At 42.0% G+C, this 21,437-nt stretch overlaps 1 protein-coding gene across 4 annotated transcripts in view; it reads left to right on the forward strand.

Annotated features, from left to right (window-relative positions):
• Positions 1-16,760: 16,760 nt before the first annotated feature.
• The window catches only part of ODAD2 (outer dynein arm docking complex subunit 2), a 148,704-nt gene continuing 144,027 nt past the window's right edge, over positions 16,761-21,437 (forward strand). For all 4 annotated transcript variants that reach the window (XR_005453642.1, XM_038755483.1, XM_038755484.1 and 1 more), the window contains exon 1: positions 16,761-17,019. Coding sequence is in view for 3 of the 4 variants with exons in the window: in XM_038755483.1 (XP_038611411.1) it covers positions 16,796-17,019 (224 nt within the window). In the remaining variant the exon portion in view is untranslated. The remainder of the gene's footprint in view (positions 17,020-21,437) is intronic.

Below are 21,437 nucleotides of genomic sequence, written 5' to 3' on the forward strand. Positions count from 1 at the left end.
AAACTCCAGGCCTGGTAAGCATGCTACCGGTTTACTTTGGAACAACTTCCGTAAATTACAACCCTGTAGAGTTTGTTCCCCTAGGCCTATAGGTTGTCCCCTTTCTTCTTCCTCTGGGAAGAAATAATAAGGTCTTAGATTCCCTGGAGGCAAAGTATGGATTAGAAATAATAATGATGGTATTTGTTAAGTGCTTACTATGTGCCAACCACTGTTCTAAGAGCTGGGGTAGATACAAGGAATCAGGTTGTCCCACATGGGGCTCACAGTCTTAATTCCCATTTTACAGATGAGGTAGCCGAGGCACAGAGAAGTTAAATAACGTGCCCAAAGTCACACAGCTGACGAGTGGCAGAGCCGGGATAAGAACCTATGACTTCTGACTCCCAAGCTTGAGGTTTTATCTCTCCACTTTAAAAAGGGGAAACCCGTTCTTTCTGACCTTGGATCAAATCTCTATTGCCTCAGTTCTTTTATAACATGAGGTTCTGCTCTTATAAGTATACAGCATGTATACACAGAACAGTTTCTTCCAAAGTCCAGATCCCTTTTCCATGAACCTGTTCCCTTTTGGCCTTGCTTCAGGTGTCCAGATTTCTGGTCGTCCTACCTCTGAATAGAGAGCTCTCCACCTCTTCCCCGTTCCCCCCGTGAACTGGCCCTGCTCCCATGGGGCTGGACCAGAGCCAAGCCAAAAGACTGCATAGCCTTTTCATTGCAGTCTTCTTGTCATCTGAGGAGATAAGGGGATAAATCATATTAGGATCCTGATCTGGAAACAAAAAGGATCTGCAATTGTTCAGTCTCGTAAAATCCAGAACGAGGTAGACTCTCCCGGCTGGATTGCTAAAACCTCATTTCCTGGGATTAGTTTTCCTGTCTGGTGCCAAAAGCATTTTATTCCTCACTGCTTTGGTGATGTCCCCACAATCCTTAAAACTTTCCCTACCCCTTTTCCACTCCTTTTCAAGACCAACCATTTCTAGAAACAGAAGTGCTTCCCTGGTAAGGGAACCTGAAGTCACCATGCAGACAGGTGGAGATACTAAAGTTACAAAACAGTATTCCTTTCTTTCTAAAGCAGGTAACTGTCTCACTGAAGGGGTTATGATACCCTGGACATCTGGAAGCCATTTCTAAAAAGCCAGTAGCATCTCTTGGTGTTGGGAGACCAATCATCTGAATTTTGTTAACCCTCAGTTTGTTTTTCAAAAATCAAATCACATGTTAAATCCTTTATTCTCTTGGGGGAAATCTCTGAAGTAATCACCTTTGGCCAGACATCCTCTCTGTAAATCATATAACCATTCTCCTATCCCAGCGTACTGAGTTCCAAATGTCTGAACTTTTAAAATATCTAGATCAGGGACAGTATGCTGCTTGACACACAATATTTTTAAAGGCTCATTTCACTTACAGATCATCTCTGGCATTTCTGGAGCTTGTGATTATCCTAAGTAGGGTAGATAACAGCAAAGTTTAAAGATGGATCTGAGGTCATCGATATAGCAAATGGAAATAAATGCACTATAACATTCTTTCCCCAGCTAGGCTGGGATTGGAATAATCTTCATTATTAGTTTTAGTTCCCTACACTGCACTGCCAAAGAGCCAGCCGAAAACAATATATTGTAAATTTAGAAAAAAAAAAGACAGAAGAAGACAGAAACACATCTTTTCCCAATGAAACCCTGTAGTTTGTCTTACCTTCTAATGCCAAAATTATTTAAGGCAAACCTTTTTAAGCCGGTAATTCAGCCCAAAGAGATTGAGGGAGAAGGAAAATGGTAGCTAAAGCAGTTTTTCTGTTTGAGCTTTCTAGATACAGACCCACTGTACTTTATTTAATGGGCGCTTGTTTAACTTTACAAGTTATGCTAGTGCACAGTTTTTGAGCAAATGGGCAGTGGGGTACCAGCTAGAGGCAGAGTGACTACAGTTTCACTTATTAGAACACTTCGTGTGTATTGCTTTCAAAGCAAGGCATACAGAAAGATAAGAAAGGGCAAGGTTTCTATTAAGAAGAAATCCAGGTCAAGTATTCTGCGTATGGTCTATCCCAAGTGTGAAACGGTACAGCTTATACAAATAAATGCAGACTCCCATTCCTTTGTGGGAGGTCTGTTCCAAATTTGGAAAACTATTTAGTATGGACCTAAGAATAGATTTTTGGTTTTGTTTTCTAAGACAGACCTTTTATGTGTAGAGCTAGCAAGACTTTCTTGCTCCCTTTTGTCCATTCCTTGTTTGTAAACAATACCTTTTCTACTAGAAAATACAATAGTTCACATTATGACACGAAATAGCCCAAGATTAAGAAAGGTTGCAGGAGTAGGGTCTTTAATAGGCTATCTCATTCTCTATTTCACCACCTGCAGGGAATGCTGTGTCATAACTGAATCAGAGAAGTGGAAATCTCACTCTTGTGATGAAGGGCCCCCAGAGAAGGTAATTTTACAGTTTCCTGCAGGAACTCTTCATAGAGTTTAACAGCTTTCATTGTCAGGAAATTTTTCCTCTAATTGGACAAATGCCTCATAAGATGGTCTAAACTTATTTCTTCTTTTTCTCTCCTCAGTGGAGTTGGAAAAATGCAGATTACCCCCCTCTAGGTAAAAGCCTAAGGGCCTCAAAATGCTTATAAATCGCCCCTCAGCTTTTCATTTGTCAGAGTAAACTCAATGCCTTCAACTTTTCCTCATAGGTCTTATTTTCCAAACCTTTCATCTTCTTGTGGTTCCCTTTGAAGACTTACTAGGTTCTCTGGTGCATTATTGTTTCAAGGCTTTAAAATAATACCCATTCAACAAATATTCACTTTTATGTACAGTGTGTGCATTACACACCCATGCAATTATTCCATAGGTTTTTGGCAGCCAGTTCTCGATTTAGAGGGTTCAGATTTGTAGCTTGGGCTGGGCCTGTGGCCCGCATGCTGGGTAAGGATGCGTAGAAACAGAATATCCAGTCAGCTGCTGCTCTAAGGTGAGCTGAAATAGATGAACTGCAGAAGGGACACAAGAATTGTTCTAAGGACACAATGAAGTGAAACCTCAAACAGTAATGGCATAGCTGTGGACTGCTGGAAGACTGGCAGCAGCAAATAGACAATCCTGGCTTGCAGCAGTTGAAGTGACTTGAATACAACCGAGGCTTGGAGAAAAATCACATTGTCAAGAAGTAGAGTCAAGAAGGGGGCCAAGTACTCTTGAGGAATGCAATAACAAGGGACAGTGTGAAGATCACATGGGTTGGAAGGGGCTGCTTATCACACGATGAATGGTCATTTTAGTTCAATCTGAGCCCAGAGTTAAAAAACAACCCATTAACAGAATCTTTTTTGAACCTGAAAGACAGAGCATGCTGTAACTCACTCCATCATTGCATTTTCAGAAAGGAAAAATATGAAAGGGAAGAGGCAGTCATTCTGAAAGGTGGCTAAATGTGATCGCAGAATTAGGGAGTGTTCTTCTGTCAGTTCACAGCATTGGATGAAGGGTGGGTACAAAACTCAAATTTTCCTTATTAATGTGATTTCTATAAGATTGTATCCCCCACTTTAGGGGAGAATTGGGTGTACTGGATTGATTCCCCACTTAAACTCCTCTCAACTTGCATCCATGACTGAAAAATTCCAACTACTACACCTGTTTAGTTAAAAGGCATCTTTCTCAATCAATCGATCAGTCAATCAATCGTACTTATTGAGCGCTTACTGTGTGCAGAGCACTGTACTAAGTGCTTGGGAAGTACAAGTTGGCAACATAGCAGCAAGCATAGCTCCTTGGTGTTTCTTTTCAAACTTCCTATTGTAATCTTTCAAACTCTCAGGTCCACTGACCAAAGCTATTCTTCCTTAAAATGCTGAATAGCTGCTCATTTTCTCCCTTTAATCCTCCTTTGTTAAGCAAGAATTTGACATAGGAGACAATAGTCAATATCTTTCCCATGTGTTTGCTTTTAGTACCATGTATTAACTTGTTTAAGAAATAATTTGCCATATAAAGAGAATTTGTGTCAAAGGATTTATAGAATATAAATAGAATTACAAGTGTAAATAAAGTAGAAATATTAAAGAGGAATTATTAGTGACATTTTTATGAAGTAAAAGTTGCTAATTTACATTTCTTAGGAGTCTTGTACCACTCCTCTCCAGCAATGGGCTAAGAATGACGTCTTTCTCATCAAGAATTTCACTAACTCTTAGTGGTTTAGTCATCCCATATTTACTTTGGTTGAATTGTTGATTACAATTTCCATTTTGCAGAAATACATTTTCCAGGAGATCCTTTCCAACTTTCCATAGTTACTCAATAGTTTGACACAATGCTATATTGTTACACAAATGTATACTCACTCTGAAAAGTTTGTAAGCTAATTGGATGTCTGCTCCCCAGGATTCATATACTGAAAAGCCCCAGTTATGACTCTTAATTGATTCCATGAAAATAGGTGGAAGAGTGCAAAATAAAGTTTCCTACAGGAAATATAAAATGTTCCTAAGAGCCTAAGTCTTGACCAAAAAGTGATAATAAACACAATCTAGTCAACACTAACTTACATGACCAAATAGAAATGTAAATATGCACCAATAATAAAAGATTATCAATTTATTAATGTTGACAGTTATACCCAACAAAACACAATTGTCTTACAAAATTTCATATATTGATTTGCTGCTAGCCTGAGGCCAGACCCGACAGCAAAGTTAAATTAGCTGTGAGATTTCAGCTCTTGGGGGTTTTTTTCCTGCTTGCTACACTTGCCACCTATTAGATTCTTACTTTCCCAAAGTCTTTGCCCAAAGAGCCATGGCTACATGCAGGGCTATATATCACTCTTGCTTCCTAGCAGGGTGCAACTGTGTTGCATTATTTGAAAATTGCTTGGAAGTTATGCTATACATATGAATATTTTCATATTCTTTACATATGTATATGTACAGGTTCACCTTATGATACAGGCATTCATGACACAATCAACTTGTCAAGGAACAGACCTTTATTGTATCGTGGGTTATGTTTTCCTGTAAATATGTATGTTATAAATTAGAATCCATTTCTAAACCTTTGGAAAAGTATGAAATATCTGTATATGCTCTGCTGCAACATATCAAACCTCACTTGTTAAAGTAATTCCAAGCAAAGAATCACAACATCAAGTAGTTGTAATATGATTGTCTTTTCAAGATGCTGAAGATGTTGAAGCTTTTTTTACTGACTGCGGTAGTGGATTTTTAACCTGAGTGAAGAATTTGTCCAATTCAGGTTGCCCTCTCCTTGTCTTCATAAAGTATCTTGTAGAGGGTTAACTCCTTCTGACTACCTCCCTGTACTTTAGAACTTCTCTCTCTGTCAGAATCATCTTCAATCACTTTATAAATTCATCCACTTTCTTGAAAATCAGTGTAAGATTTCTAAAGTTCCAAATTTTAGCAGGTAGTGGAGGGACCGTAATTACTCCTTCATCTAGTTTAGCATCCTGCAGTGATGCATTGGATAGTTACAACTTTGATTTGGTCTTCAGTACACAATGATACCTCCGAGTAAGATGCAGTGAACTTCTCAACAAATTCGCCATCCATTTCTAAACTAAGTAGGATCCCCTAGTTCAACCACTGTAGGCAGTCTCTTCTCCGCTTTGAAAATCAGACCCAAATTGTGAGCTGACTTTCTTTTGTGATCTGTTTGGCATTGATGCCTTAAGTTCAGGTTAGGTGGGAAGGAAGCAGGGATATATTTGCACACTTGCAGCGCTCAGCCAGAATGTCAGGATTGTCAGGCTTTTATATGGGGTAAGGCATCAAACAATATAACCTGGATCCCTGGGTTAGTTGTAGCATGGGACGGTTGTCCCCCAGGGTAAAGTATCAAACAGTACCAGCTGTTTCCCCACGTTGAATGTATTTTAGACTTTTAGACTGTGAGCCCACTGTTGGGTAGGGACTGTCTCTATATGTTGCCAACTTGTACTTCCCAAGCGCTTAGTACAGTGCTCTGCACACATTAAGTGCTCAATAAATACGATTGATTGATTGATATTTTGGGGTGGTGATAATGTAGGATAGGTACCAAACTATACTGGCTGTATTTCTGAGTTATATGGATTTTAGTGTGACCGACTGTACCCTGGGGTAAAATTTCTAACAATACTGGTTCTACGTGTCTTTGCAACTTGTATTATAAACCTTTTTATGTCTGTCTCTCCTATTAGACATCATAAATTATTTGTGGGTAGGGAATGTGTGTCATGCTTCTATTGCCCTTTTCCAGGCTATTAGTACAGTGTGTTGAGTCCATTGGGAGCTAAGCACTCCTACAACCTCTTTTTTTTTAAGGGATTTGTTAAGCACTTCCTGTGTGCCAGGCACTCTACTAAGTGCTGGGGTAGATACAAGATAATCAGGTTGGTCACAGTCCATGTTCAACATGGGGTTCACATCTTAATCCCCATTCTACAGATGAGGTAACTGAGCCACAGAGAAGTTAAGTGACTTGTCCAAGGTCACAGAGCAGAGACGTGGTGGAGCAGGAATTAGAACCCAGGTGTGTGCTCTTACATTCGGCCACACTGCTTCTCCAGGCTGCTTCTTTTACTTTCAGTTATTGTTAAGCTGTTTCATCCCATTGTATTTGTATTGCTTCCTGCTTTATACTCATTCTTCCTCTGATTTCCATTCTCTTTAAATTATTTTTGTCTGACTCCACCACTAAATTGTAAATATATTGAGTGCAGGAACATGTATTTTGCTCCTCCCTAGTGCTTAGTACAGTGCTTAGCTCATTAAATAACAATGATTGATTGAGTGAAACATAATAACATTGGGCAGAACAGGGAGGGAAGGTAGGTTTTTTCCTGGATCAGGGTAACCAAATTTCGCTGGCCCTGAGAGCACCGTATAGGTTACTGGCATTAAAATTCAGTAATCTGCACCCCATATTTCAGCCTAATCCATTGGGCTGGGGAAGGGAAAAAATGAATCCAAAGAATTGTTTTCTCATTCAAACTACTACTTTTAATGAACTTGAAAAAAATAGTTTCCACTAGAAACAGACTCTCCATTTCTCATTAATAACCCATTCTTTCTGTGTGTTGTCTTTTATTCCAATAAGTCTTGTGCAAATTTGAGAAGTACTTCAGAAAACATCTGGGTTAAAAAGCTTAGTCCCTTGTCATAACCTATCCATTTATTCTAGTAAGATCCAAATCTTCCTGACTGTGCTGTACATTCAACCTAGTGTATCTTTTTGAAAATATTTGTTTCTCAAAGAGTAATCATATTATGTACTTTGTGCTAAGTGCCGGGGTAATCTATCAATCATATTTGAGTGCTTACTATATGCAGAGCACTGTACTAAGCACTTGGGAGAGTACAATACAGCAGAATAGCAGACATGTTCTGTGCCTATAACGAGTTTTCATTTAGAGGAGGTGGACATTAATATGAATAAGTAATTTATAGTATATAATTTAAAGATATGTACATAAAAATATAAAATAATCGGATTGCACACTGTCCCAAAGCTTAGAAGATACCTCACCCACTTTGCAGTCACCATCTATATTCAATAAAAGCAGCAAGTGCTGCAAACATTAAACACGAGAGCACTCCAAGGGTAGTGTAGACAGTGTGGCTGAAATTGTGTTTCCCACATTGGCCTTTTCAGTCACATATGCACTCTTGGTGAATTGCACTGTCAGGGGAGACTTCTTCAAACATGAAGGAAACTCTGTCTACATTCAGAAGAATCCAGCTTATTTCAAAAGCCAGGTGACTGCCTATTTAATTCCCGTGTTTTATGAAAGACGACATATCTTATTAAATTAACTTAGACGCAGGAGTAGTTTCGTTGTGAAGTGTTTTTGAAGTTTTGTAAAATAGCCAGCCACCTGAAAGGAAAATAGATTTGTAGTACTATCAGAGAGAAAACTTCGTAGTGATTATACAACTTTTTCAAGGTTATGTAACATAGCTGTTGTTTGGATGGTTACTCCATGCAGTATCCAGGAGTAGATAAATTCAAGCAAAAATATTATGATTTCACTTCTAGCCTAGGCTGTCAGAGACAGGAGCAGGGCTAGATGCCTATTAAAATGTACTCCTTTGTTTTTCTCACTCAGTAGGAATGAAAAACAAAATAAAGGGGAACTCTATAAGGAGTGTTTATTTTGACGGCTGCTGCCTAACCCCAGACCACATTATTTGCCCAGCCAGAGTCTGCAGAGTCATTTAAAGAGTCCGCACCCCCGTTTCAGGGGTTGACACCAGCAAGCTTTGAAAAAAATTATGGGATTTAACAGACTAGATCCCAGTATTTGTCATGCAGGCCTCTTGGGCTCGGATTGAATTGGGCCATGAAAATATAGGCCGTGCAGGGTTCTATCCCTATCCTTTTGCTTTCCCTTAATGAAACTGAGAAAGAAGGGGGGGGAAAAAAGTAAATAGTTCTTTCCTTCCTCCTTCCCTCCCCAGCCTCCTGCCTGGGAGTGTGGGGCTCCCACATTGAATTCATAGTTGAAAACTTCCTCCTACCCTGAAACTCTCCTTTGAAGCAGGGAGGAGAAGGGGAAAACAATGAAGGAAAAGACCATTTTTTTCTCCATTCTGATGAGGACCAAGCTATCCAGCTCCTGTGCAGAGGTTGACTAAAGAGAACCTCAGCCACCCCACCTGTCATGACAGAGAGCTTTTCTTTTTCCTCTGCACATAAAGACCAGAGTCTCCCTCTGACCAACACCTTTCTCTTCTAAGCAGCATGGCCTAGTAGAAAGAGCATGGGCCTTCAGTGGACCTGGTTTCTAATCCTGACTCTGCTACTTGCCTGCTGTGTGTGACCATGGGCAAGTTACTTAAGTTCTCAATGCCTCCGTTTCCTCCTCTAAAATCAGATTTAATGTCTATTCTCCCTCTTATTTAAATTGTGAACCCCATCTAGGTAAGGTAGATTAGGGATGGTGTCCAAGTTGAATCAACCCCAGTGTTTAGTGTGATACTTGGCATATCATAAGTGCTTCACGAATTTATTTTGATGTCAGAGCTATTTAGATCTGGTTATGATCTGGTTTAAAGGCTATGTGGCATGGCTTATTGGCTAGAGCACGGGCCTGGAAGCCAGAGGGTCCGGAGTTCTAATCCCTGTTCTGCCACTTATCTGCTGTGTGACCTTGGGCAGGTTATTTAACATCTCTGTGCTTCAGTTACCCCAGCTGCAAAATGGGGATCGAGATTGTGAGCCCCATGTGGGACAGGGATCGTGTCCAACCTGATTGGCTGGTATTCATTCACTCATTCAATCGTATTTATTGAGTGTTTACTGTGTGCAGAGGACACTGTGTGCAGTAGGGCCTCCCTTCAAGGCCCTACTGAGAGCTCACCTCCTCCAGGAGGCCTTCCCAGACTGAGCCCCTTCCTTCCTCTCCCCCTTGTCCCCCTCTCCATCCCCCCCATTTTACCTCCTTCCCTTCCCCACAGCACCTGTATATATGTATATGTGTTTGTACATATTTATTACTCTATTTATTTTATTTGTACATATCTATTCTATTTATTTTATTTTGTTAGTATGTTTGGTTTTGTCTCCCCCTTTTAGACTGTGAGCCCACTGTTGGATAGGGACTGTCTCTATATGTTGCCAATTTGTACTTCCCAAGTGCTTAGTACAGTGCTCTGCACACAGTAAGCACTCAATAAATATGATTGATGATGATGATGATGACTGTACTAAGCACTTGATAAATAATAATGATAATGTTGGCATTTGTTAAGCGCTTACTATGTGCAAATCACTGTTCTAAGCGCTTGGGGGGATACAAAGTGATCAGGTTGTCCCACGTGGGGCTCGCAGTATTAATCCCCATTTTACAGATGAGGTAACTGGGGCTCAGAGAAGTTAAGTGACTTGCCCCAGGTCACACAGAAGACATGTGGCGGAGCCAGGATTCGAACCCAGGACCTCTGACTCCTTGATAAAGGTGGTATTTGTTAAGCACTTATTATGTTCTAAGTGCTGGGGGAGATACAAGGTAATAAGATTGTCCCACGTGGGGCTGACAGTCTTAACCCCCATTTTACAGATGAGGCAACTGAGGCAACTAAGTGATTTGCCCAAATCCACCCCAGTGCATAGTACAGTGCCTGGTTTATAGTAAATGCTTAACAGATATCAATATTATTATCGTTATATTACCTGTATATATGTCTGTACATATTTATTACTCTATTTATGTATTTTACTTGTACATATCTATTCTATTTTATTTTGTTAGTCTGGTTTTGTTCTCTGTCTCCCCCTTTTAGACTGTGAGCCCACTGTTGGGTTAGGGACTGTCTCTCTATATTGCCAACTTGGACTTCCCAAGCGCTTAGTCCAGTGCTCTGCCCACAGTAAGCGCTCAATAAATTCGATTGATTGATTGATTGTGTGGTGGCGGGGAGGGGCGGCCATTTTGAGGCCCCGCCCCACTTCCGGTCGGGGCCTCGAAGGCCCGTGTTTGCCGCGTCTCCTAGCAACGGCGGCCGGCGCGCGGGCCGGTTACCCGGGCAACGGGCAACGGCCGTGCGCGCGGCCTACTGCTGCTGCTGAGGCCTTCCTTGCTCCCCGGGCTGCAGGTAAGCCCGGGATGGAGGGGGCGATGCTGAGGGGCCCATTCACTCATAATAATAATAATAATAATAATAATAATAGTAATAATAATGGTGGCATTTATTAAGCGCTTACTATGTGCAGAGCACTGTTCTAAGCGCTGGGGGGGACACAAGGTGATCAAGTTGTCCCACGTGGGGCTCACAGTCTTAATCCCCATTTTACAGCTGAGGGAACTGAGGCTCAGAGAAGTTAAGTGACTTGCCCAAGGTCACCCAGCAGACATGGGGTGGAGTCGGGATTCGAACCCATGACCTCTGACTCCAAAGCCCGGGCTCTTTCCACTGAGCCACGCTGCTCTCCCGTTATTATTAATAATAATAATAATGGCGGCATTTGTTAAGCCCTTCCTATGTGCAAAGCACTGTTCTAAGCACTGGATCATGAGCGCCCACTGTGTGCAAATAATAATAATAATAATGGCATTTGTTAAGCGCTTACTAGGTGCAAAGCACTGTTCTAAGCACTGGGGAGGGTACAAGGTGATCAGGTGGTCCCACGGGGGGGGGGCCCACAGTCTTAATCCCCATTTTACAGATGAGGTCACTGAGGCCCGGAGAAGTAAAGTCACACAGCTGACAATTGGCAGACCCGGGATTTGAACCCACGACCTCTGACTCCAAAGCCCGGGCTCTTTCCGCTGAGCCACGCTGTTTTGCTGCAAAGCACCGTACCAAGCGCTGGGAAAGTACAGTTCGGCCACAGGTAGAGGCCGTCCCTAACAACAACAGTGACAAGAATGATAGCATTTATTAAGCGCTTACTATGTGCAAGGCACTGTTCTAAGCGCTGGGGAGGTTACAAGGTGATCAGGTTGTCCCACGGGGGGCTCACAGTCTTAATCCCCGTTTTACAGATGAGGTAACTGAGGCCCGGAGAACTTAAGTGACTTGCCCAAAGTCACACAGCTGGCAATTGGTGGAGCCGGATTTGAACCCACGACCTCTGACTCCAAAGCCCGGGCTCTTTCCACTGAGCCACGCTGCCTCTACCCAACAATGGGCTCACAGCCTAAAAGGGGGGAGGTCAGACAACAAAACAGAACAAGTAGACAGGTGTCAAGCCCCCTTCGCTTCTCCTCAGCCCTTCCTCTCCTCCCTTCCACCGTCACCCCGGGCAGGTTTGTCTTCTACCTCAAATGGCAGCCGAGCCCTTAGTAATAATGGTATTTGTTAAGCACTTAATCAATCAATCGTATTGAGCGCTTACTGTGTGCAGAGCACTGTACTAAGTGCTTGGGAAGTACAAGTTGGCAACACATAGAGACAGTCCCTACCCAACAGTGGGCTCACAGTCTAAAAGGGGGATTTACAGAGCACTTACTTTGTTCAAAGCGCTGTGGGGGCGGAATACAAGGTCATCAGGTTCCACCGTCCCCCCAAGCAGGTTTGCCTCGCACCCCAAATAATAATAATAATGGCATTTATTAATTGCTTACTATGTGCAAAGCAGTGTTCTAAGCGCTGGGGAGTTTACAAGGTGATCAGGTTGTCCCACGTGGGGCTCACAGTATTGTCTCCCCCTTCTAGACTGTGAGCCCACTGTTGGGTAGGGACTGTCTCTATATGTTGTCAACTTGTACTTCCCAAGCGCTTAGTACAGTGCTCTGCACACAGTAAGCGCTCAATAAATGCAATTGATTGATTGATTTTACACGTGAGGTAACTGAGGCACAGAGAAGTTAGGTGACTTGCCCAAAGCCACACAGCTGACAGTTGGCGGAGTTGGGATTTGAACCCATGACCTCTGACTCCAGAGCCCGTGCTCTTTACACTGAGCCACGCTGCTTCTCTAATGGCAGCCGAGCCTTTAGTAATAATGGTATTTGTTAAGCACTTACTCTGTGCCAAGCACTGTTCAAAGCATTGGGAGGGGGCAGGGAAATACAAGGTCATCAGGTTTTCCCACATGGGGCTTCACCATCTTCCCGGGCAGGTTTGCCTCGCACCTCAAATGGCAGCCAAGCCCATAGTAATAATGGTATTTGTTAAGCACTGTGCTAATCAATCAATCGTATTTATTAAGCGCTTACTATATGCAGAGCACTGTGGTAAGCCCTGTTGAGAGCACTAAGGGGGAATACGAGGTCATCAGGTTGTCCCACACGGGTTTCACAGTCTTAATCCCCATTTTACAGGTGAGGGAACTTAAGCACAGAGAAGTGAAGTGGCCTGCTCAAGGTTACACAGCGGACAAGTGGCGGAGCCATTCATTCAGTCGTATTTATTGAGAGCTTACTGTGTGCCGAGCACTGTACTAAGCGCTTGGGAAGTACAGTTTGGCAACAAATAGAGCCAATCCCTGCCCACAACGGGCTAACAGTCTAGAAGGGGGGGAGGCAGACATCAAAACAAGTAAACAGTTGATCAGTAGCAATGTTCAACAATGATCAATAGCATCATTGTAAATACACAGAATTATAGATATATACACATCATTAATAAAAATATAATTATAAATATGTAATATACACAAATGCTGTGGGGCAGGGAGTAGAGCAAAGGGAGCGAGTTGGGACGATGGGGAGGGTTGGAGAGCAGAGGAAAAAGGGGGGCTTAATCTGGGAAGGCCTCCTGGAGGAGGTGAGCTTTCAGTAGGGAGCCGGGATTAGAACCCATGTCCTCTGACTCCCAAACCCATGCTCTTTCCACTAAGCCACGCTGCTTCTCTAGTTCACACCTCGGTTTCCCCCACCCAAATTTTGGGTCTTGTCGAGAGCCGCCCCGGGCACAGCCCTCTTGGGCCTAACGTGTGGAGCTTCCCTGTTGCCACACCAAACATCTTTTACAGTCCCCGTTTACCACGTGAGCAGGCAGTGCCCAACGCTGCCCCAAGTCCAGCCCCGTCCATGCAGTGGCTCCTTGGTATCCACTCACATCAGTGCCCACAGGCTCGCCACCTAACTGAACAGTCTATTAAGTCTGACTGCCAAGCTGTGTGGCCTAGTGGAAAGAGTACAGTCTTGGGAGTCAGAGTATCTGGGTTGTAATCCCGACCTCCCCCCCCAGCCAGAACTGCTGTAAGACTTCGGGCAAGTCACTTAACTTGTCTGAGCCTCAGTTCCCTCATCTGCAAAATGGGGATTCAATATCTGCTCCCCCTCATACCTACTGTCAGCGGCCCCGTGGGACCTGATTATCTTGTATCCATCCCAATGCTTAGTACAGCACTTGGCCAGTGGAAGGCACTAAACAAATACCACAATTATTAACTACCGTTTGCCCTAAAATTCAGTCTGTCGCTTACCTAGTTACAATTTTCTCTTCAAAAACCTCCCATTTATTGACAGTTTCTTCTTTGCTCTCTGCCATTTTCTCCTGTTTCTCTCCAAGCACTCTTCCGAACACCCAAGGAAACCTTGTAACTGTACTGTACGTAGCTTTAGCTTTCAGCTCATCCTTTGTTTTGGGTTTTTTTTAATGATATTTAAGTGCTAACTATGTGTCAGGCACTGTACTAAGTGCTGGGGTGGAGACAAGCTAATCAGACTGGACACAGTCCATGTCCCACATGGGGCTCCCAGAATTAATACCCATTTTACCGATGAGGGAACTGAAGCACAGAGAATCAATCAGTCGTATTTACTGAGCACTTACTATGAACACAACACTAGACTAAGTATTTAGGAGAGTACAGTACAGCAGTATTAGCAGACATGTTCCCTGCCCATAATGAGTTTACAGCCTAGAGGAGAGAGAAGTTAAGTAACTTGCCCAGCGTCATACAGCAGAGAAGTGGCAGAGCCAGCATTTATAATATATAATCTATAGATCTATAGATCTATATAATCTATAGATTATAGAACCCAGGTCCTATAATCTATCCACTAGGTCATGCTGCTTCTCACACTGCTTTTCCTCATGAATGGAACTAATTCCTCTACCTTCAAAGACCAGTAAAAGTCACCCCCAGCAGGAAGCAGTCCCTGACTCACTCCCCTCCACCTTCCTAATGAGATATCCCCATCAATTCCAGTTGTGTATGGTTTCATTCAGTATATTGTTCATTTTCTGCAACTCTTATATTGATGCTCTTAGTCTTTTACATATTATTAGGCAACTTGCATCAACTTTTCTCCCTTATTAGCCTGTAGGTCCTTCAGGGCAGGAACTACATCTTACACTTCTATTGCATGTTCTGTTGTATGAGCATGGCACAGGCCCAGAAGTCGGCAGCTGGAGATCAGCAAGCAGGATACAATCCCTTCTCTCTCCGTCTTTTTTCCTTTGACCTCCAGGTTTCTGTGCTGGTTTAGGCCCGGAAAGTCCTGGATAACATGGAGTAGAGAAGACTTTACCATTGCGTCCTCACAAAGGAAAGTTATGTGGGATTGAGGGAAAACCTGTGCAAAAGAGAGAACCCATATTTAGGAGATAAATTAGTTGCATCTCATCCAGAAAAAATCATTCAACAAGGACCTCAGTGAAGAGTGAACTTTGACAATTTAGTGAGTCATTGCAGATTGCCAAAACAGATGAAAAAAGATCGTCAATCCTACCAACAGCTAAAATTTGGGGATTAAAATAGTGCATCATTTTCGTAGAAAGTAAATGAACTCTTATGTAAGGATTGGCAAAGGAAAGCCTTAATGGAGAAAAGTTCAAAGATGTGCAGAGGTGTTGGTCCAAGTGGAAAAAATCTGGTAATCTGGATTCTCGTTTTGGTTTTGCCTGTTGCCATTAGTGGTGAGAGTTTCTGACCAAAGAGCCACCTTGGGCGCTCTGTGTAGCGGACAGTAGACCCAGTAGGAATCCTGAAAAATAGATAGTTAATGTAGAGGGCAAATACTGAAGAGGATGCTAAGGAAATAGCCTGTCAGGTTATGCACTTTATAGCCATGTCGTTTACCTTAAACTTAGTTATAAAGGCCGGGAGTAGTCATAGTTCAGGACAAACTGATCGGGGGACTATAATCTGTTTTGGAACTGCTCTGGTTGCCACTAAAGGGCACCTAGTTGGTAAATTGCTTTTGTTTGCTCTAGTGTTTCTTGCCCAGTTTTGTTGTCCATCTCCCCCTTCTAGACTGTGAGCCCGCTGTTGGGTAAGGACCGTCTCTATATGTTGCCAACTTGTACTTCCCAAGCGCTTAGTACAGTGCTCTGCACACAGTAAGCGCTCAATAAATATGATTGAATAGAATGAATGAATGAATGATTCACCTTATATCCTCCCCAGCTTAGAACAGTGCTTTGCACATACCAAGTGCTTAACAAATGTCATTATTATTATTACTTATGTTTACTATTCTAATTATTTTGTTAATGATGTGCATATATAGCTTCTAGACTGTGAGCCCACTGTTGGGTAGGGACCGTCTCTATATGTTGCCAACTTGTACTTCCCAAGCGCTTAGTACAGTGCTCTGCACACAGTAAGCGCTCAATAAATATGATTGAATGAATGAATAGCTTTAATTCTATTTTTTCTGATGGTTTTGACACCTGTCCACATGTTTTGTTCTGTCGTCCGTCTCCCCCTTCTAGACTGTGAGCCCGTTGTTGGGTAGAGACCGTCTGTCTATGTTGTCGACTTGTACTTCCCAAGCGCTTAGTACAGTGCTGTGCACACAGTAAGCGCTCAATAAATGCGACTGACTGAATGAATGAATAATAGAACATTCAACCAGTATTGAGGGTAATGTATACAGATTCATTTAACAAATGCCTGGTCGAGTACAACAATGAAGGTAGACACAGTCCCTGCCCTCGTGGAGTTTACCATCTAGTGGGAGAGAAAGACATTAATTACAGGTAGGGGAAGGAAGAGTGTAAGAATATGTACACAAGTACCTTGGGGATGAGTACAGAAAGTGAGTTTTCCAGTGGGTATAAAATAGAGGGTAGACGGGTATATCCAGAACTGAGCTTTGAGGGACTCCCGATTGTGGGCAGTTTATTGTAGTTCATAGAAGAGGAGAAAAGTAGTATAACCTAGTTTTCTAATTTTCTATTTTTTATTTTTACAGAACATATTAGCTAAGGCTCAAATCCTTGAAGTGCCATACAGAAGTGAGCTTTGAGGGACTCCCGATTGTGGGCAGTTTATTGTAGTTCATAGAAGAGGAGAAAAGTAGTATAACCTAGTTTTCTAATTTTCTGTTTTTTATTTTTACAGAACATATTAGCTAAGGCTCAAATCCTTGAAGCGCCATCATGGGAGTGGCACTGACAAGAGCAGCCCAATGGACCGCTGCTGGTCATGGAATTGGAGCCTTGGAGATTACCCCTTTAAATGAATCTCTTCTGAATGATATTATCAAGTTCGTGGAGAGTTTCAGCTCTAAGCATCCTCAGGAGGCAAAATTTGTTTTCAGAGAGCCTCTTGAATGGCAAACAAACTTGGACCACTCCTTCTTTGAATCAGGATATGACATCAGGTATGTCTTTAACTGCTTTTAGAAGGTCCATTTATTAACAAGGACTTATAACAAGTACTTACCCTAAGTGCTAAGTATTTAATATTTTTTACCTTTTTGATTTGTGGCAGCCTCCTTAAATATAGATGCCTCGTGTTATAATTCACTTGTTTAAAATGTATTTCTAGTGGGTAGCAGTGTGGCCTAGTAGAACAAGCACAGGCCTGGGAGTTAGAAGACCTGGGTTCTAATACCGGCTATCCCACATAAGTGCTGTGTGACCCTGGGCAAGTTACTCAACTGCACTGTGCCTCACTTACCTCATTTGTGAAATGAGGATTAAGGCTGTGAATCCCATGTGGAAGGTGATCTGTGTCCAACCTGATTATCTTATATCTTCTCCAGGGCTTAGTACAGTGCCTGGCACATAGTAAAAACTTGACTAATACCATTAAAAAAAAAAGCTAAATGACATCTTATTGAGGAAAAATATATGTATCAATCAATCCATGGTGTTTCTTGAGTACCTTCTGTATGTAGAGCACTGTACTAAGCATTTGGGAGAGTACAATTAGAGGTGATAAACACAATCCCTGCCATCAAGTAGCTTACAATAAAGTGGGACAAAAGAACTGTGGTAATAGAACTAGCAGACTTAAATGTCAGACGTTGTTTCATGACATCATTTTCTTAAAATAATAAGAGCAAAAATGAATCACACCGGTTCAGAAAGTAGTTTCATTTTTTTATACTTTTTAGGGCTACAGAGCCCCAGGTTTCCATGGAATCCTGGAAAAAATTCACAAGTTCATTAAGTATCATGGTCTGCTTGACCAGGCTGCTTCTCTGCCTGCTCTCCCTTCTACCCGTCCACTGACCACCAGCTTCTCCTTTTGATGTTTCAGCTGGATGGCCGGAAACTGCCTGGTGGTCGGGTCCAAATTTCCCACTGTGGGTGAAGACACCCACCTATTCACGGTCTTGAATCCTGCCCTGCTTCAGTAACTTGGAACCTATAGCATCACTCCATCCTTCCTACCCTGCCCCAGAAAATTAAGAAACAATTTCCTTTGTTGAAGGATTGCGAATAGTCACACTTTTGTCCTCCCTATGTTTTAGACTTTCCCTTTATCTGGCTACTGGTGTCCACATTGTATATATAGCCTCTCACCACCCCTCAACTGGCTGAGGTCACCACTGCTGCAAGGAGGATTTAGCCAGCCTGCAGGCCTCTTTCATTTGGGGGAGTATATATTTGCGAATCCAAGACATCAGACAACAGAGCAGATGTGTGTACAGTCCATCGGTAGTATATAGAAACAAGGAAAAAAATATGTATTTTCTGGGAAATTTCAGCTGGCAATAGGAATGCATGGACCTTGTCCAGGACAAAGCATATAACAATTGGTGGGAGCGAACCAGTATTAAAGAGAATCGACTCACCAATTGAGAGAATTGCCAAACAGCTAAGAATAAATAAATGGAAAGCTTTTCAAATTATCCCCCCCCCCACCAGCCAAAAAATGACTCATCAGGAGCTGAAAACGAAGAGAGGAAGAGGTGAATCAATAAGCCAAAATTGCCTCTTGTTCCACCTTGTCAAGTGTGTTTACCACCAATAGATTTCACCTTTCCTCCAGTTCTGTCAAAATATTTGCATTACAGGGCCAGAATAATTGTTCACTGTGGTCACCATTGTGTCTCTGACAGTGGCAATAAGGTGCTCGGAGCAACCATGTTGTCCCTGATAATCCATCCTCGTTTTAAGATTTTAGCACCCAACTACCTTCATTTCCCCTCGGATGACTTATTCTTTTCCAAAAGTTCATGCATATGTATATATAGTGGCTCTTTGTACTAGAAGGTGACACCACTAATGATCAGGTTTGACATTTAAAATGGACTCAACCCAGAAAGAGAAGGCCCAGTGGAAAGAGCTCAGGCCTAGGAGTCAGAGGACCTGGGTTCCAATCCTGCCTTTTCCACCTGTCTGCTTTGTGACCTTGGGCATATCATTTTTCTGTGCCTCAGTTATCTCATCTGTAAAATCGGGATTAAGACTGTGTGGTGTCATATAGGATGTAGACTGTGTCCAGCCTGTTTATTTTGTATCTACCCCAGTGCGTAGTACAGTGCCTGGCACACAGTAAATGCTTAACAAATAACATTTAAAATAAAAAAACCCATATAGGCCAAGGCATTTGGAGGCCTTGTTCATGGGGAATGGATGAAGCAAGAAATTTTCATTCATCCATTCAGTCATATTTATTGAGCACTTACCTGTGTGCAGAGCACTGTACCAAGCGCTTGGAAAGTACAATTTGTATCTCTGATAATGGGGGGTATATAGTGTGCATGTATCCCAAAAGAACAGTGCTTTGCACATAGTAAGCGCTTAATAAATGCCATTATTATTATTAAATAATGGGGCTTCAGAAATGTCAAGAGTTACTCAGTTCCCCAATTCCAGAGTCCCCTAACATACTGACCTTGGGTACCACAGTTTTGTCTACGTCTCCAATCTTGGAGCTGCAGTAAAGCTAGCCTTCAGGTTTTATTCCTTCTGTGTTCAGTCTTGCATTTTTCAGTATTTTCTCGGAAATCAATCACTGATAGTGAGCAGACAGATCACAGAAAAACATTTGGCAAAGAAAGTGTGGATTTTTGTTGAGGAGATAGAGGGGGACATAATGACACTATAAATGTTTTCCAAAGTGAAATAAGATATTTTTGGATCACTTCCTCTCCCCCCCTCCCCACCATTGTTGTTGACTTTTAAGAAATTGGTTCACATCAGTGGAATTATTTTCACATATTTTTACATCTGCTGTCTCTAAAGGCAACTTGCCTCTAGCAGCTTCTTTATCAGTTGGTTTTGATTCAGTGGTGCTTAGTGTGGTCCAGTAGCAAGATACCCGTAGGTTTTCCAGAAAAAGCTTCTTGGTTCAAAAACTGATGTTGAGAAGTTTGGGGAATTGGTCTGCTGGATAGGAATATCAGTTGAAGGACTAGGGATGGGGAGCAATGGAGAACGCCATTATCATCAACAGCGGCCTGCTCAGTAAAGGAAGAAAGGGAAATGATTAGAAAAGAGAAAAAGAAGGGGCAGAGAGGGGTGAAGCCTGAAAGTGGAAAGAAGACACTTAAACATGTTGTAAAAGCATGAAAGTGGTAAAAGGCATTTTTAAAAGAGTGATGTTGGTAGTAGCAGCAGCTGTACTAGCAGCTAATGGGTTATAGGACATACTGAAAGAGTGAAGGCCACATTGTGAGGCAAGAGAACATGTTTTCTTTCTCCTTTCTCCTTCCCAATCCAACTCCACCTGAGGAAGGCCCACTGAAGAGGCTCCCTAGTTATTTCCCCATCATTTAGGAGTGTGATTCTAATTGAAAAAGTTAGGCTAGAACTAAAGGATCTAAATTCTAGTCCATATTGTGCTGCTGGCTGTCACTTTTTTAAATGAATCACTTGTTGTGACTTGTATTCATTTTTGAATGAAAATAATACCTCATTTTTATCTTCATATGTAAAGGTGAAATAGGAGAGCAACCTGAGTTCCTCAGAAAAATGCTCTAGATTAATTCAGTACGTTATTACTGACACTTTTTGGAATAACATTTTCAGAGTGGTTTATACCTTAATGGTGATTTAAAAGAAAACAAACCTTTATAAAAATGTATTTTGTTTATTCAACAACAACAAAAAACTCCCAAGTCAGAGCCAATGCTTTCTGTTGGTTGTATGTTCTGTTTTTTTTCCAAGAGTTTTAAAGTTTGGTTTACTTGAAACAAAGGTTACCACTTGAGCTACCTAAAATAAAACATGACCCTTTCAAGCCCTGTGATCTGTGATCGAACCTGATTCAGGTGAGGGAGGAGCTAATGTTTTTTTAAAAAATGCAGAGGAATTTGGAACAGAAAGTACATGAACCTGATTCTCCCAAAACTTAAAATTGCTGCCTGGTTTAAGGTACACACTTTGGGAGGAACGATAACTTTCTAGGCCTGTAGGGCATCATTGCACTGTGCATACAACAAGAATAATAATAGTGGTATTTGTACCAAACACTGTACTAAGCACTGGGGTAGATAGAAGATAATGAGATCCCAAATAGGACTCACAGTTTAAGAAGGAGGGAAAACAGATATTGAATCCCCTTTTTTACAGTTGAGGGAACGGAGGCACAGAGAAGTCAGAGAAGTGACTTTCCCAAAGTCCCACAGCAGGTAAGTCCTCTGGCTCCCAGACTCATGCTCCTCCTAACAGGCCATGCTGCTTCTCAGCTGTAGTTCATTAAATTATCTGAGATGTGTGAAAGAGTTAATGCTTCTCCTAAAATGCCCATCTTACTACCAGGGAGTAACTTTAACTCCTGAGAGAATTGAGCTCAATGTCTTTTCCCAATAGGAAACAGCTAAGAGAATATAAATAGGCTGGA

This window comes from Tachyglossus aculeatus, chromosome 13 (assembly GCF_015852505.1).
Source record: "Tachyglossus aculeatus isolate mTacAcu1 chromosome 13, mTacAcu1.pri, whole genome shotgun sequence".
NCBI classification, from domain to species: Eukaryota; Metazoa; Chordata; class Mammalia; order Monotremata; family Tachyglossidae; genus Tachyglossus; species Tachyglossus aculeatus.